General features: G+C 37.0%; 3 protein-coding genes across 4 annotated transcripts; 2 read left to right on the top strand and 1 right to left on the bottom strand.

Moving 5' to 3' along the window:
* Positions 1-711: 711 nt before the first annotated feature.
* Positions 712-1,525, top strand: LOC129566113 (uncharacterized). Its single transcript, XM_055441710.1, has 2 exons — positions 712-1,185; positions 1,260-1,525. Exons 1-2 carry the CDS (start codon positions 825-827, stop codon positions 1,523-1,525), a joined length of 627 nt encoding a protein of 208 aa, XP_055297685.1. The 5' UTR covers positions 712-824.
* A 48-nt stretch (positions 1,526-1,573) lies between these two features.
* Positions 1,574-4,017, bottom strand: LOC129566107 (farnesol dehydrogenase-like). Its single transcript, XM_055441697.1, has 6 exons — positions 3,600-4,017; positions 3,266-3,521; positions 2,972-3,118; positions 2,772-2,916; positions 2,468-2,614; positions 1,574-1,826 (listed from the first exon to the last, which is right to left on the bottom strand). Exons 1-6 carry the CDS (start codon positions 3,625-3,627, stop codon positions 1,785-1,787), a joined length of 765 nt encoding a protein of 254 aa, XP_055297672.1. The 5' UTR covers positions 3,628-4,017; the 3' UTR covers positions 1,574-1,784.
* Positions 4,018-6,592: 2,575 nt separating this feature from the next.
* LOC129566770 (uncharacterized) lies at positions 6,593-13,386 on the top strand. 2 transcript variants are annotated; one of them, XR_008687768.1, is made up of 5 exons: positions 6,593-7,290; positions 7,362-8,300; positions 8,371-8,938; positions 11,710-13,152; positions 13,315-13,386. XR_008687768.1 is itself a non-coding variant. In XM_055442997.1 (4 exons), exons 1-4 carry the CDS (start codon positions 7,152-7,154, stop codon positions 11,765-11,767), a joined length of 1,704 nt encoding a protein of 567 aa, XP_055298972.1. In that variant the 5' UTR covers positions 6,593-7,151; the 3' UTR covers positions 11,768-13,382. The 2 variants fall into 2 exon arrangements, 1 of the variants encoding a protein (XP_055298972.1); XM_055442997.1 differs by having other exon boundaries at positions 11,710-13,382.
* Positions 13,387-13,388: the final 2 nt, after the last annotated feature.

The raw sequence follows: 13,388 nt of genomic DNA, 5'->3' as shown, positions 1-13,388 counted from the left end.
AATAAAAACAAACCATGTTCGTTTTCTTCGCTTAGACGTGATAAACTCGGCGGATTTATCTAGGATTCAGTAAACATGCGATCAAATTTGCCACAAAGTAATTAAATTGCCGTTTTCATTCGATGCGGTGGTATTTTTTTTTATTGATGTTGTGTTTCATTGAAATATTCCCGACGCAATCGCCTAGTTCTCGTTAATTGTTTAAAATACTCGGCATATTTTACCTTGTTCGAATGGTATCAATATTATTTTCTTGCTGCTGTTGTTGTTCATAGTCCACGTCTAGAGGAGTTGCCTTTGGGATATGGCATCTGCATGTGAGCGCACGCCAGCGATAACACATCTCAATTGTTCGGTCACAGCCACTTTTCACAATTCAAAGCACATACACACAACACACAATTATCCATTTTAGTTACACGAGATGTCAAAACAACGAGCGAGTGAAGAAAGAAAGAAGAAAAAAACTGGCACATGAATCGTAGTAAGATTTTGCGCCGCTGAAACAGGTCTTCTTCCGACAATTGCCGACGGTGTGGCATAGCGCGATTCTCTCTTAGCGGCCGGCAGCCGTGATGAGTGTATTAAGAATTGTTGGCATATTTTTTCCTTCTGCTTTCGCAGCCACAAATAATACACATGAAACTGGTTCTTTCTGAACATTTCCAGCTAGAACATCATTACCGTCATACCCTTTGCATCAATCAGACGTCTTCATTCCAAATCGTCTTCATTCTCCAGACTCCGTTGTGTATTTTGTATTCAATGTGGCCGGTATTAGTTTGATTTGGTTTTATCAACGGAATAAAAATTATTGCCAGAAAATGGGTGTTTTGAAATCTATTCTGTTAATTGTGTATCTCATTCCAATCGGATCGATGGCACAATTTCGCATCGTTGGTCTATTGAATGTGGAGGATTCAAAACCAAATGGAAATAGTGTTTCAACGTATCAATCGAATGCTCAAGGTCGAGGATTCAGTATCGATGAAGGCCTGAAAAAGTTTTTAATTCGCCCGAAAAACATCATTCGAGTTCACCTTATTGACGATGTCCAGCCGAGTGATCTAATTCCCGAAACGGATAACATTCTCATGATTCGACGACAAAAGCCAAAAGTTAAACCACCGATTGGCTCTGTTCACAGTGCAAGCAATGTAATTACGAAAATTCCGTCGAAGTCAGGTAAAAATGTTTGGAACAGATTCCAATTGCAGCATTTTCTCAGTGTTTTTCTCTTCATCCTTACCTGTGTACAGAAAAATTATTCTACCGAACAAAGCGGCCACAGCAACGGCCAGCATTTCAACTCACCAACAAATATCAGCACAAATTCAACAGTGTAATTCCGGAATCAGCGAATCGGTCACCAGTTCATAGCCCAGTTCAATCAACGAAACGTCACAAAGCAATTAAGCGCAATAATTATAAATCGCGATGCCGTTGCGAACGCATCTCAAACTGTCCACGTATCCAAATTTCGGTGACACGATGTGAACCAAACTATTTTCTCTGTTGTTTTTAAGAATAATTCCAAAAGTTGACAAATGAAAATAAATATTCGTTTGGGTCGTTTTTTTTCTTCGGGATATTTATTTGAAAACCGTGTGTCGTTCGGATATATTATTTCATACACATTCTAACTAAACACGAATCAATTTTAATTTTACTCACTAAACATAAACGATTGTGTAAAATTTTTTTAAATACATAGAACCGCCCTTATTTCAAATACGAGTCAATTCATTTTTCGGCTGCTTTTTAAAAAGTGTGTCGATTTTTGTTTAGAGAAATTCTCCCATCGGTTTCATAATAATATCTTGGATCTGCAATTGAAAGAAGAAGATGTGATCTTGTTAGAAAAAGTCGACAAAGCAAAGAAGAAAGACGGAATGAAAGAAAAGAATGAGAAGTGTGCAGTCAGCAAAGCAGAAATTAAATAATAAAAATAGATTATAAAAATAACTAAGAGGCCATTGCTTGTGTGCAAGGAAAATAATGAAAGCAAACGACTGCGTGAACCGCGAATGCTGTCGATGCTAAAGATTTAATTATAAGTATTGAAATGCACGGTAATTGCACTAAATACCCGGAGACGAAAAGCAACTAATTTGTTCCATGCACATAATAATTGTTTTTCACATATTTCTGTGTTAGCGTGGCTGTTCTTTTTCTCTTCGTTTCCTCTATCAATATCTGTATTTAATTATCCGTTTCAAACAAAATTCATTTGCACAGATAAGATCAGGTCGGTTCGCAACGCGAAGAGCTCAACGGAATGACCTCTATTCATTTCAATAAAAGATTCTTTTTCAATTTGATATTTTTCAAGCTCAAAATTAAAGCCTCTAAAATTTCCACTTGCTCAAAGCTTGTTTGCTTTCTTCCCACTTGATCCACTCTTATATATGAGCATTTGTTAAAAACAGAAAAAAAATCCATTTGCAAAGAACCAAACTCAACTTACTAGAACATTTTGGGGCATGGTGATAGCAAATACAACGGCTTGAGCAACATCATCGGGCTTCAGGCGTGGCATATATTTTACTAATTCATTTTCATCAGATCCGCTTGTTGTGAGTATGTCGTTTTCAACAAGTCCAGGCGATATATTCTTCATATGCCCAAAAGACAAAATCAATGATAGTTTTTATGAGTAAATAAATGGTAATTTTACGATAATTAGCAGTATGAACAACGTTGATGGAATAAATTTAAGTTGAAAATCAAGTAAATTAAAAATGATTGAAAATTAAATGGAAAATTCATACCGATACTTTGATGCCCATTTCGACGTAAGCAACTTCTTGGCGCAAACACTCGGTGAGTGCGGTTAATGCGAATTTACACGTTGGATACATTCCATTAATGGGTTTTGTGCCCGGAACCGCTTGACTAACTTTGTGACCAAAAATACTGCAATCAAACATCAAATTAGCCGCTCGATCTTCGATTAGTTATGAAAAATTACCTGTTTATATTAACGATGTGACCATCAAAACCGCGTTGTCTCATTAGTTTGATCGCATCCCGAGTGCAAATACACAGTCCGATTAGGTTTGCCTCCAGCATTGATCGCAATTCACGTGTATTATTGTCATCCAATAGCATGCATGAACTTTCAACAACAAAACAAAAGAAAATGACATAAATTCGACTTATTCAATTGGCCCATTTCAACCAAAATCTCATTTTCCTCTGAAAATGTGCACATTTTTCATTCGCTTATTTTTCGCCTTTAAATTAGGCGCTTTATGATTATTACCTAACAACACCAGCATTGTTTATGAGCAAATCGATACCACCCAATGTTTTCTCAATCCATTGATATGCCCGTTTCACATCCTCGTCTTTGGTTATATCACATTCAACGGCATTCAATTGACCTTCGGCACCAAACAGACTCAAACGTAACGCTTCGACTTTGTCTTTGCGACGAGCCAAACCGCACACAATCATTCCATGCTTCACCAATATTGTACAAATCGCTGCACCAATGCCACTTGCTGCTCCTGTGACCACTGTGGCAAATTGAAAAAGAAGTTATTATTGAAATGAATAGAGGTTATTCCGTTGAGCACTTCGCCTTGCGAACCGACCTGCAACACGACCAGCCAATCGTTCCATATTTTCTGTGGAAATCGGTTTGTCTTCTTTATTTTCTGTAACACTCACGGTACGAATTCACTTCGTTTAAAATAATCACTCAATTTTATTTTATCTGTCGCTTTGTTTTTTTTCTACCTCTCCAAACAATGTATCACATTCAATAGCGAACACAACGAATGAGAAATAATCGCAGGTAAATCAATTTTTTGTGCTGAAAAAGAACAACAACCACAGGAACGCAATTCTTTTTTAATGTTGCAACGATATTATTTATTGGTTTTCCTGCTTTAAAAAAACGTGAATCACTTAAACACTAAACGACTTGATTTTATGTTTCGGAGAGCACGGCTCCCAATATCCACAGCATCGAAAGACGTGGACCGCGTACTCGATTCAAACATGAGAAGTGCAAACAAAAATATGCATTCGTATTTATACGTTCGCACAAACCGATTCGCTTCGATAGAAAAGACAAATTACACGAAACGCGCACATGTGTCGCGCTAACGATTGCGCATTCTAGAACCAGGAAAGCAGACAGATAGCACTTGCCAGCTTTTTCATACGACGTGAATGGGCTACGTATCAAAATGGGCGGTATACTTGCAACCGCAACTTTTTTTCGGTTTCCTTTTTTCACACATTGCCGAAATAGTTTTTCTGAATTTTTGCATAAAATGCATCGCCACTCACTCTCACTTATAGATGTTTGCTGTTGACGTTGATCTATGCGAACGATCCAAATTCCCAACACGACAAATATGTAACGAACAAACGACAAAAAATTAATCAAAATATTATAAATAAGCATACGTTCTGGCGATCGGCACTATTAGCAACAAAGTATCAGCCGATGATTCAACACCCACTTTTTTCATTTGATGCCAAATTAAATCTTTAATCCGCTCTTCTGATGCAGAAAATTGGGATTTCTTTCAACTTTTACACCGGTTTTCGATTTGAATTCGAAAAATCGATTTTATTTTCGTGTGACACTAGCTTCACTATGCGAACTTGAATAAAATTAGACGTGTTGGCCAAATTCTTGGATGAAATGCATTTCATTCGCATGCCGATTAGGCGGGATTGAAATAAACATTTTTATGGAATTCATTTTGCTCCGATTGGTTCAATTTCATTGAAAATGAAAAGACACTGAGATTTGATTATTTTCAATTTTTCAAAAAAACATCAAAATTAAATTCTAATCGATCGGCTTGGATCATGTTTGGAATATTGAAATCAAGGGAAAATAACCTGGTTTTGTTTGAATTTCAGATTTGAAATCTGAAAGTATCAACTATCAAACCAAAAAGGTTTCTGTTTGTCTGCTTCAAATTGGTTTTGAACCAGAATTAAACCTAATTTGATTGTGGTTTTTTCGATGATTTCTCAAATAAAACACTCATTTACTATGTCTAATCAAGTGGATTAAAATCCACCAGAACGTTTCCACGTTTCCATGAAGAATATCTTCTAAGCTATGATTTTAAATGGTGAAAAGGCCATTTTAACTTATTCTGATGGATGCATTTCAAAATCAACCATGTTTTCAATCAAAAGAGAAGAAATTCGTGTGTTCAAAGAAGAATACATGTTAAATCATTTTCTAAATAAGCAAAACCAAACACAAGCAATATAGCCGAAGGGCTTGCGACGCCTGAAATACGGCCATATTTTCATATATTTCTATATTTCAGTCATATTCCGTTATATTTTTTGTTTTCAATTGAACCAAATTCGCGTCATTTGCGGGAAGTTTTTCTTTTCTTCTTTGCTTCGAAGAAATCTGCAGCTGAGGCCCATCGATTGCTGTCGGATATTTATGGTGAAGCCTCTTTTGGTGAAAGAACGTGTCGTGAGTGGTTTCACCGCTTCAAAAGTGGCGATTTTGACGTCGAAGACTGGTATGGTGGTGGAAGAGAGAAATTTTTCGAGGACGCCGATTTGGAGGCATTGCTGGATGAAGATCCATGTCAAACGCAAGAAGAGCTCGCGGAATCATTGGGAGTCACGCAACCAGCCATTTCGAAACGATTGAAAGCATTGGGATTCATCCAAAAGCAAGGAAATTGGGTGCCACACGAATTGGATCCAAGACACGTCGAAAGACGATTTTGCATGTCTGAAATGTTGCTGGAACGGCACAAAAAAAAGTCGTTTTTGCATGTCAAGCGCGGCCAACCAGCCAAATCGACGCCAAAGCGAAATATTCACGTTTCGAAGGTAATGCTCTCTATTTGGTGGGACCAGAAGGGAGTGGTGTACTGGGAGTTGCTTCCAAGTGGTTAAACAATCAAAGGACCTACCGAACACAATTGATACGTTTGAAGCGAGCGTTGAAGGAAAAACGGCCAGAATGGGAGACCATGACAATGCTCGGCCACATATTGAAGCGTCGGTCAAAACCTACTTGGAAAATAGCGGATGGGAAATTTTGCCTCACCCGCCTTATAGCCCAGACCTTGCTCCTTCCGACTACCACTTATTTCGATCGATGCAGAACGCCCCTACCGGAATACGCTTCACTTCAGTCGAAGGAATCAAAAATTGGCTTGATTCGTTCCTGGCCTCAAAGGACGAGAAATTTTTTTGGGACGGAATCCATAAATTGCCGGGATTGTGGGGAAAAGTCATAGCTTCCGATGGACAGTACTTTGAATAAATTAAATTGTACAAATTTTTCACAATAAAGCCTCGAAAATTGAAAAAAAAACGGCGGAAGCAAAGTTATACACCCAATAAAAATGGTTTTTATATGGGTAGAACCCCACTGTAGAACAGTGACTGGAATGAGAACTGGAGTCAGTGTTGGCATACTTCTTAAAATAGTAACCATTCAAAAAAAATATCTTCTGATAATGAAATTGGAGAAATATATTTCAAGGAAGATTGATTCTACCAACGGATTGTTTGCAGCAATGCCAGAAATCGTTTTCCATGTATGCCACATGTGATTTCAAACAGTTGATTGAAATTAGTGAATTCCAGTATTAATCTTCGAGTCAAGGCCGATGTCGAAAGGTGACTACACCACTGGAAGAAACTCAGTGTGAAGAGAGACGAAAGAATTGAAAAAAGTAGCTATGTTTTGTACGTCTGCGTGTTTGGTTAGCTGCCGTAGACAACTGAGCTCACAACTACATTGACATTAAACGACTATGTGGTTGTGTTGCCGGCTCTTTTTAACTGTGTTAGTTTGTCGGTATGAACACTTTGCGGCTATGTATTGAAGCGGCTATTCAGAATACATTTGACCGTCAGCGAGTGTGAACGTTAGATTTTTCTCTGTTATGTTTATAAGTTACACCTTATTTATAATATCACTAGACCGAATCAATACGAGTGAATAATTTGTTGTATTTTCACATCAACTAACTAATGTTTTAATAAATTTAACGATTGTTGTGTTTCTACTGAGTGCGTATTTACAATCGTGAAAAAAGAGCGTTCGTGCTTAAATTTAAAACGAAAAAACTTCAAACTTATACCTAGCAAAACCGGGTCTGGTTTTTGAAAACGCAATAGTTGGTAATTGAGGAATGCGTGTATTAGTTGATATGGCTCTAAAGGATCGATACTACATTAATGGAATTATGCGACGCAACTCCGTCTCTATCTCACCACAACCACAAAGAGAAGAAGAGGATCGAAAATTCAATTTAAACGAACTTATAGCAGGTAAAGAAAAAAAATCAAATACCGATGAAATCGAGCGTGTTTTTAGTTCTTGTTTTCTTTCTTGTTTGTAGTCGTGAGCAGTGAGGAAGATGATTTGGAACAGGAAGAATGCAATAGTAGCATAAAACAAGGAGTTTCATCATGCATATCTAACATTCAACCTGTAATTCAAAGCGTCAATCCCATCAATACTGGAGTGCCAGGTCGCAATGCTCTAGAACAACGTTCAATATTTCAAGATTGTCAACCAAGCGATCGACAGCCAAATGATCGACAACCAAGTGATCATCAACCAAATTCAAATTTACCCTACGATGCATTGCTTAAAACCGTGTCTGCTCTTGCCGAAACGGTAAAATCATTGAAGAATAATTTCGAAAACTTTGAAAATGCACGAAATTCGAAGAAGAAACACAAGAAAAGAAGTCGAAAGCATTATTCAAGCGACAGCACATCCGGTGATTCCAGCAGTTCGAGTAGTTCAAGTGTCGAACGAAGACGAAAGAGACGGCGTCATCGTCACAAGTCGTCACGTTCGCACCGCAAACGATACGATTCGAGCTCCGAGTGTAGTTCCGAACGCGATTACAGGAAATATCATCGACACTGTTATCATTGTTGTAAATATGAGGAAAATATCACGAAACCCAACCAGAACCAGGTGACTGTTCCGCAGATTAGTGCTCCGATTCGAAATCAAAACAATACTTTGCCGGTGAAAGAGACTCCTCAACATCGAATTGTGTATTCACGCAAAAAAAATGAATTGCAATCGCAGCAAAATGAGCCATCAACGTCGCACCAAAATGGATTGCAAGCAAAGAGGCGAAATTCAATCAGACAATCATGTAGCGAACGAAAGATTGTCGAAACTGACGATTCTGATGGGACATTGTCGGAAAATTCATCTTCATTTTCCAAACGTCCACGCAAACCAATTCTTCGGCCACAAGCAACAGTCTCATTCAAGCGAAGGAATTCCATTGCTGCTAATGGTGGTGCGACACAAGGTAATTCTCCGATTATTTTATCAATTGCAGTTGAGTGATGAACGTTTCATTTTATATTTTCAATATTTAGATATATTTCGTCCGCCCAACACGAACAAGAGCCTTTATTTTGCCAGCAGAAATGCAAGCACATGCCAAATTTGCAAGAAGTCCGTCGCCCGTATTGTGTCCCATTACAAAAGATTTCATGAGAATAGTGAAGTGTACGTGTCACGGATTTCCAAGAAAATGGTTGACAAAGCCGAAAATGGACTACATGGCGCTAAAAAATCCCCCAAATTATCCGGAAGAATCAAAGCAATATGCTTTTTTTGTGAAGAGAAAAAAGAATTTGCGCCAAGTTATTGGTTTGATCATTACCGAAGTCACACAGGAGAATATGGATTCAAATGTGATGTGTGTGATGTCATGTATTCAATCGGCCGTGATTGTTGCAAACGAGCAGCATCCAAAATATTCGACGATGATCTGTATAGTAGCGATTTTGTTGCCTTCATTTGTGAAATTTGTAACTTTGTCCAAGTCGATGAAGCAACCGTTCGGAAGCACTTGCGAGTTGAGCATGACGATGTCGCAGACACTCAATATCACGAAATCACTCTACTGCCATCAATGAGAAAAATCAACAAACGATCGATGTAAATATTGACTAAAAATTATGATAAATATTAATTGGTGTTCATACAAGAATATTCTTCCATAATCAATTGAGTTTAACGCATTCACTCCGCTGAAAATGAAGAGTATCATGGTATAACTGATTATTTCAATACATTTATGCAATGTGCATTTAACATAAATGTAAAATTTATTGACTGTGTTTTGTTTTTGTATTCACAGCTAGAAGTTGTAGTTTTGATATCAGACTAATAAAGAAAATGAAAGCGAATAAAAAAGGGACAAATTATCACTGTTTATCTAAGCATAACATTTCCATTGTTTCGTTACGCAACATATTACTCGTATACGTTTCTACATCGATGAGTTTTACACATTGACTGCGCTTCGCAGTTTGTGAACGTTTCACTGCTGCTGTGTTCATGATTAAAGCCATTCAATTCTATTTTGATCATTTTTCCAGCATGGTGACAATAGTCACTTATTAATTTAGCTTCAAACACAGATCAGTTTAGTTGATACATTCATTTAAATTTATTTTAGATTTTCCAAATATTGAAACGCATTGTTTACACTTGGAACAACGGCACTCGATTGCATGTGTGTATGATCAAAAATAAAAGTGGAAATAAAATCATGCGTCCTGCTCTCGCTTATAGAAACCGTCAAAAGTAAGCAATTGTTCTGCTTTATTGCTTGAAATTGATCGAAATGCGTATGGCGAAGACTAGCGCATTTAATATATGTTTAAGTATGTGCTGACTACATCGATGTATACGTGATCACGTATATTCGGATGGGAAAGATACATAAAGTATTCAAGGCATGTATGTTTTAGTAGACATTGCATCTTTTTTTTCAAGCGACTCGTTTTTGCTTTACAAATATCGTTTATTCAGATGCTTTTTGTGATCACGCCACATCGAAATTCGTATTCCTTATCAGTTTTTAAAATAAAGGAGAAACACGTTGAATGGTAAAAAAATAAAGAAACATAGAAGGCGTTTAAAATAAAAATGAATCATGCACAGAGTGTTCACTTTGAACATGTTGCATTTTTATTTTAAACGCCTTCTATGTTTCTCTACTATTTTAAACCAACTTTATGTTATGGTTTTATTTTATGACAAATTGGTGGGTCACTATTATTCGAACCGGTTTATATCTCTTACGGACTGCATTCGAAAGTAAAAATATTTTTTCCATCTAATTAGTCTTGCGGTAGTCCTTGTTTGGTTAGGTCATTTCGATTATTTGTTAAAGAACACACACACACACACACCTCAGTGTGTAGTTTTTATTCAACACGCAACGTAACCATCAAACCAATACAAACGCAAACACAAATACGCATGTACAAAGTACATAGAGACGCTCTACGATCATTTATATGCTATATATTGTATCAATTCTGTCAGTGTATTTTTCAACATTATTCCCGCCAGTTGCCATTCAATTTATACACAACACATTCGTAGCATTGATTGCGTACAGTAGGTATGTATCTTTTTCTGCGTTATAAAACTCAGACGTATATTGACCGTTCTTGTGTAGCTATCTTTTTACTTCCAATTGAATATTCAAATTTCGGATGAATTCAATACCCGACGAAAATGTCTTTAAAGTGGTTAAAAAAAATCTTTTCCAAATATTGTTTGTAGTGAAGTTTTAATGATTTTTTCGTAAACAAGAATGGCTCAAAGTGAATATAATTTTGAGGGATTTGAGAGACGACAATCAACAGACATAGGGTGGCAGCATCATGAAAATTCAAATTGTTGCGCTGTTTAGTTCGGAAAAAAATTCCGAAATTACATTGATTTGCCTATTGAAATTGAGGGCGCTCGCGTCGCTACAGTTGTCATTTAAGTTGTTTTCGGTCTTGCTGCCATCCGATGTCAACAGAGCCTGTCCGTGCGCTCTTTGCGCCCTGGTGCAAAATTGACAGGGCGCCCTTTTCTTAGGAAGAACGAAAATAATTAAAATAAAATTTGTCTCGAAATGAGTAACTTTCTTGTTAGAAAAGTTCTGTACGCTATTTTGGTTATTGTTCATAGTATGAACTTCATAATATGGTTTACAATACACTGTTTCGTATATATATGAAACGCACGAAAGAAAAAAATCCAACGAAATTAGCAAGATATCTGCCTTATGTGATACTGAAAATTTGCGTTTTAGATACATTGAAAATATCATACATTACTGCGAGCGCGCCAAAGGCGCGCGAGCTCAATTTTTTGTCATTTCAAAAATATAGCCCTTGAATGCACATGCTTACTGAGAGTTACATGAAAAAGGGTGCTCAAAATAATTGAATATATTTTGTAGTCGATTGAATATGCACTGAAATCTTTATATTTTGATATTGGAAAAAGGCGCTTGAAATACAAGCGGCACTTGAATATAATCCAGTAACTTGAACATTGGACATCATGTTCTTCGATTTTGCCGCCCTTTTGAATACATCTCACGCTGAATATTCTAATAGTCAAATGAGAAGATTCTCACTCGAAAAAAGTCATCATGAACAAAATTTACTTTTTCGCGAGCGTTGTTCTATTTATTTTTATACATGTCCGGTTTATAAATTGCGAAACTAAAGCGCTCTAAGCGTTCCATTCTTTCCATAATACTGAGCGCTCAAGCGCCCTAAATTTTCGGCGAAATTTTTCATATATTCTCACAAAGCTGATCAAACGCTTCTCTGCGCCTGAATTTTTCTACAAATTTTTGCATATTCAGAACTCATGATTAATTTTTGCGAATTTTTTTTCTTGATGCGTTTCAGAATGTTTATTCCTGTATTGCCATTTTCATTCTCACAGCCCCAAATCATCTTGAAGTGAATAGTTTTGTCGATGAAAACTCAGTGAAATGTGTTTGTTATAGAGATCCCATAGAATATCCTCTGGACTATTTTCAAGCAGCGACGATTTCCAAAATATAAAAGGTGAACACAATGTTGTTTCAAGCTCTTTGAAATCTAGACCAAGTGAAAATAACATGGATAATATTGGAGCTAAAATTGTTAACCCGTTTGAAATGATAAAAAGTCTTAAAAAATTAAACGACGAAGTGAGATCTCTTGCAGAAATATTGAATCAAAAGAATCGAGAAATTTAAATGAATTTAAATCCAGTTGCTCTAGCAGTTCAAGTGGGTCACAAACGAAGCATAAGAAACGTAATAAGATTTCTAACTCTTAACGCTTTCGATGCAAGCACCAATCAAGGTCAATCAAAGCCCGACGGGTGCTTGGAATCTCAATCGACAAGTAAAAACGAGTATCACCAAACACATCGATTCTCCGAATAGAAATGAAGTGAATTCGGAAGGAAAGTCGGTTGAAAATGAAAATAACGAAAATGTCAAAAATTCAGGATATCGCATAGTGAACCGGAATCAAGAAGAGTCATCGATAGCTGCCAATGTGGAAGGGAATCATTCTTTGCAATCAAAACGAGGGGATTTTGCAAAATAACGAAAAGAATTCGAATTAAATTTCAATTTATTTCCAGTTTAATTTAACATATTACGGATTTTTTCTAAATATATATTTTTCTTTTTGTAGATGTCAGTCTGGAAGAACATCGATAAGAGTCTAGTCTACACTGTAAGTTTTCGGAGGGGAATGAGTAATCTAGATACAGTGCGAAATGGCGGTTTCAACTGTTTTTGGATGAATTTACACTAATTTTAGGGGAAAATGTGTTATTGCTTATGCGAACGCTCAAGTGGCTACTATTCATATACGTGCCAATACATAGACACGCACTGGTCACCAAGCCTGTACAGTTGTATGTATTGTAAACTTTGCACAGAGCAACTCGTTCAATACATACAACTGCACAGACTGGTGACCAGTGCGTGCCTAAGTATTGGCACGTATATGAATAGTAGCCACTTGAGCGTTCGCATAAGCAATAACACATTTTCTCCTAAATTAGTGTAAATTCATCCAAAAACAGTTGAAACCGTTATTTCGCACTGTATCTAGATTACTCATTCCCCTCCGAAATTTTGGTGTGTACAGCAGTCAAAATGCAAAAAATTACCAGGTACATTACGCTGCCCCCCCCATAATTTGTGCTGGGCTGAGACCGGTGCCAATAATTTGTGCTCAATTTGTGCTGACCAATGGTACCATCCGTTTAATTTGTGCTGGCCTGGGAAGCTAGCACAAATTGAAAAATGTGAAAAAAGCGATTCTTCGATTTTTGGCACTTTACAGGTGAAGTACCTTAAAATCGATTTTTTTGTATCGCCACTAGGCTGAGAAATTTGTGCTCAATTTGTGCTGGCAAATGCCATTCTCAGATCCAAAAAATGTTCACTGGGGACCGAGCACTAATTGTAGAAGTGTTTGAAAAGTCGATTTTTGGCCTTTTTACAGGGGATCTACACAAAAATGTAACTTTTTTGTATCGTGACCGGGCTATAAAATTAGTGCTGGATTAGTGCTGGCAA

The sequence above is a fragment of the Sitodiplosis mosellana genome, unplaced genomic scaffold (genome assembly GCF_009176505.1).
Source record: "Sitodiplosis mosellana isolate CC-2019 unplaced genomic scaffold, AAFC_SMos_1.0 Smas_scaffold_1, whole genome shotgun sequence".
Taxonomy (NCBI): Eukaryota; Metazoa; Arthropoda; class Insecta; order Diptera; family Cecidomyiidae; genus Sitodiplosis; species Sitodiplosis mosellana.
Note: the sequence above shows the minus strand (reverse complement) of the source record. Positions and strands in the feature narration are given on the sequence as shown.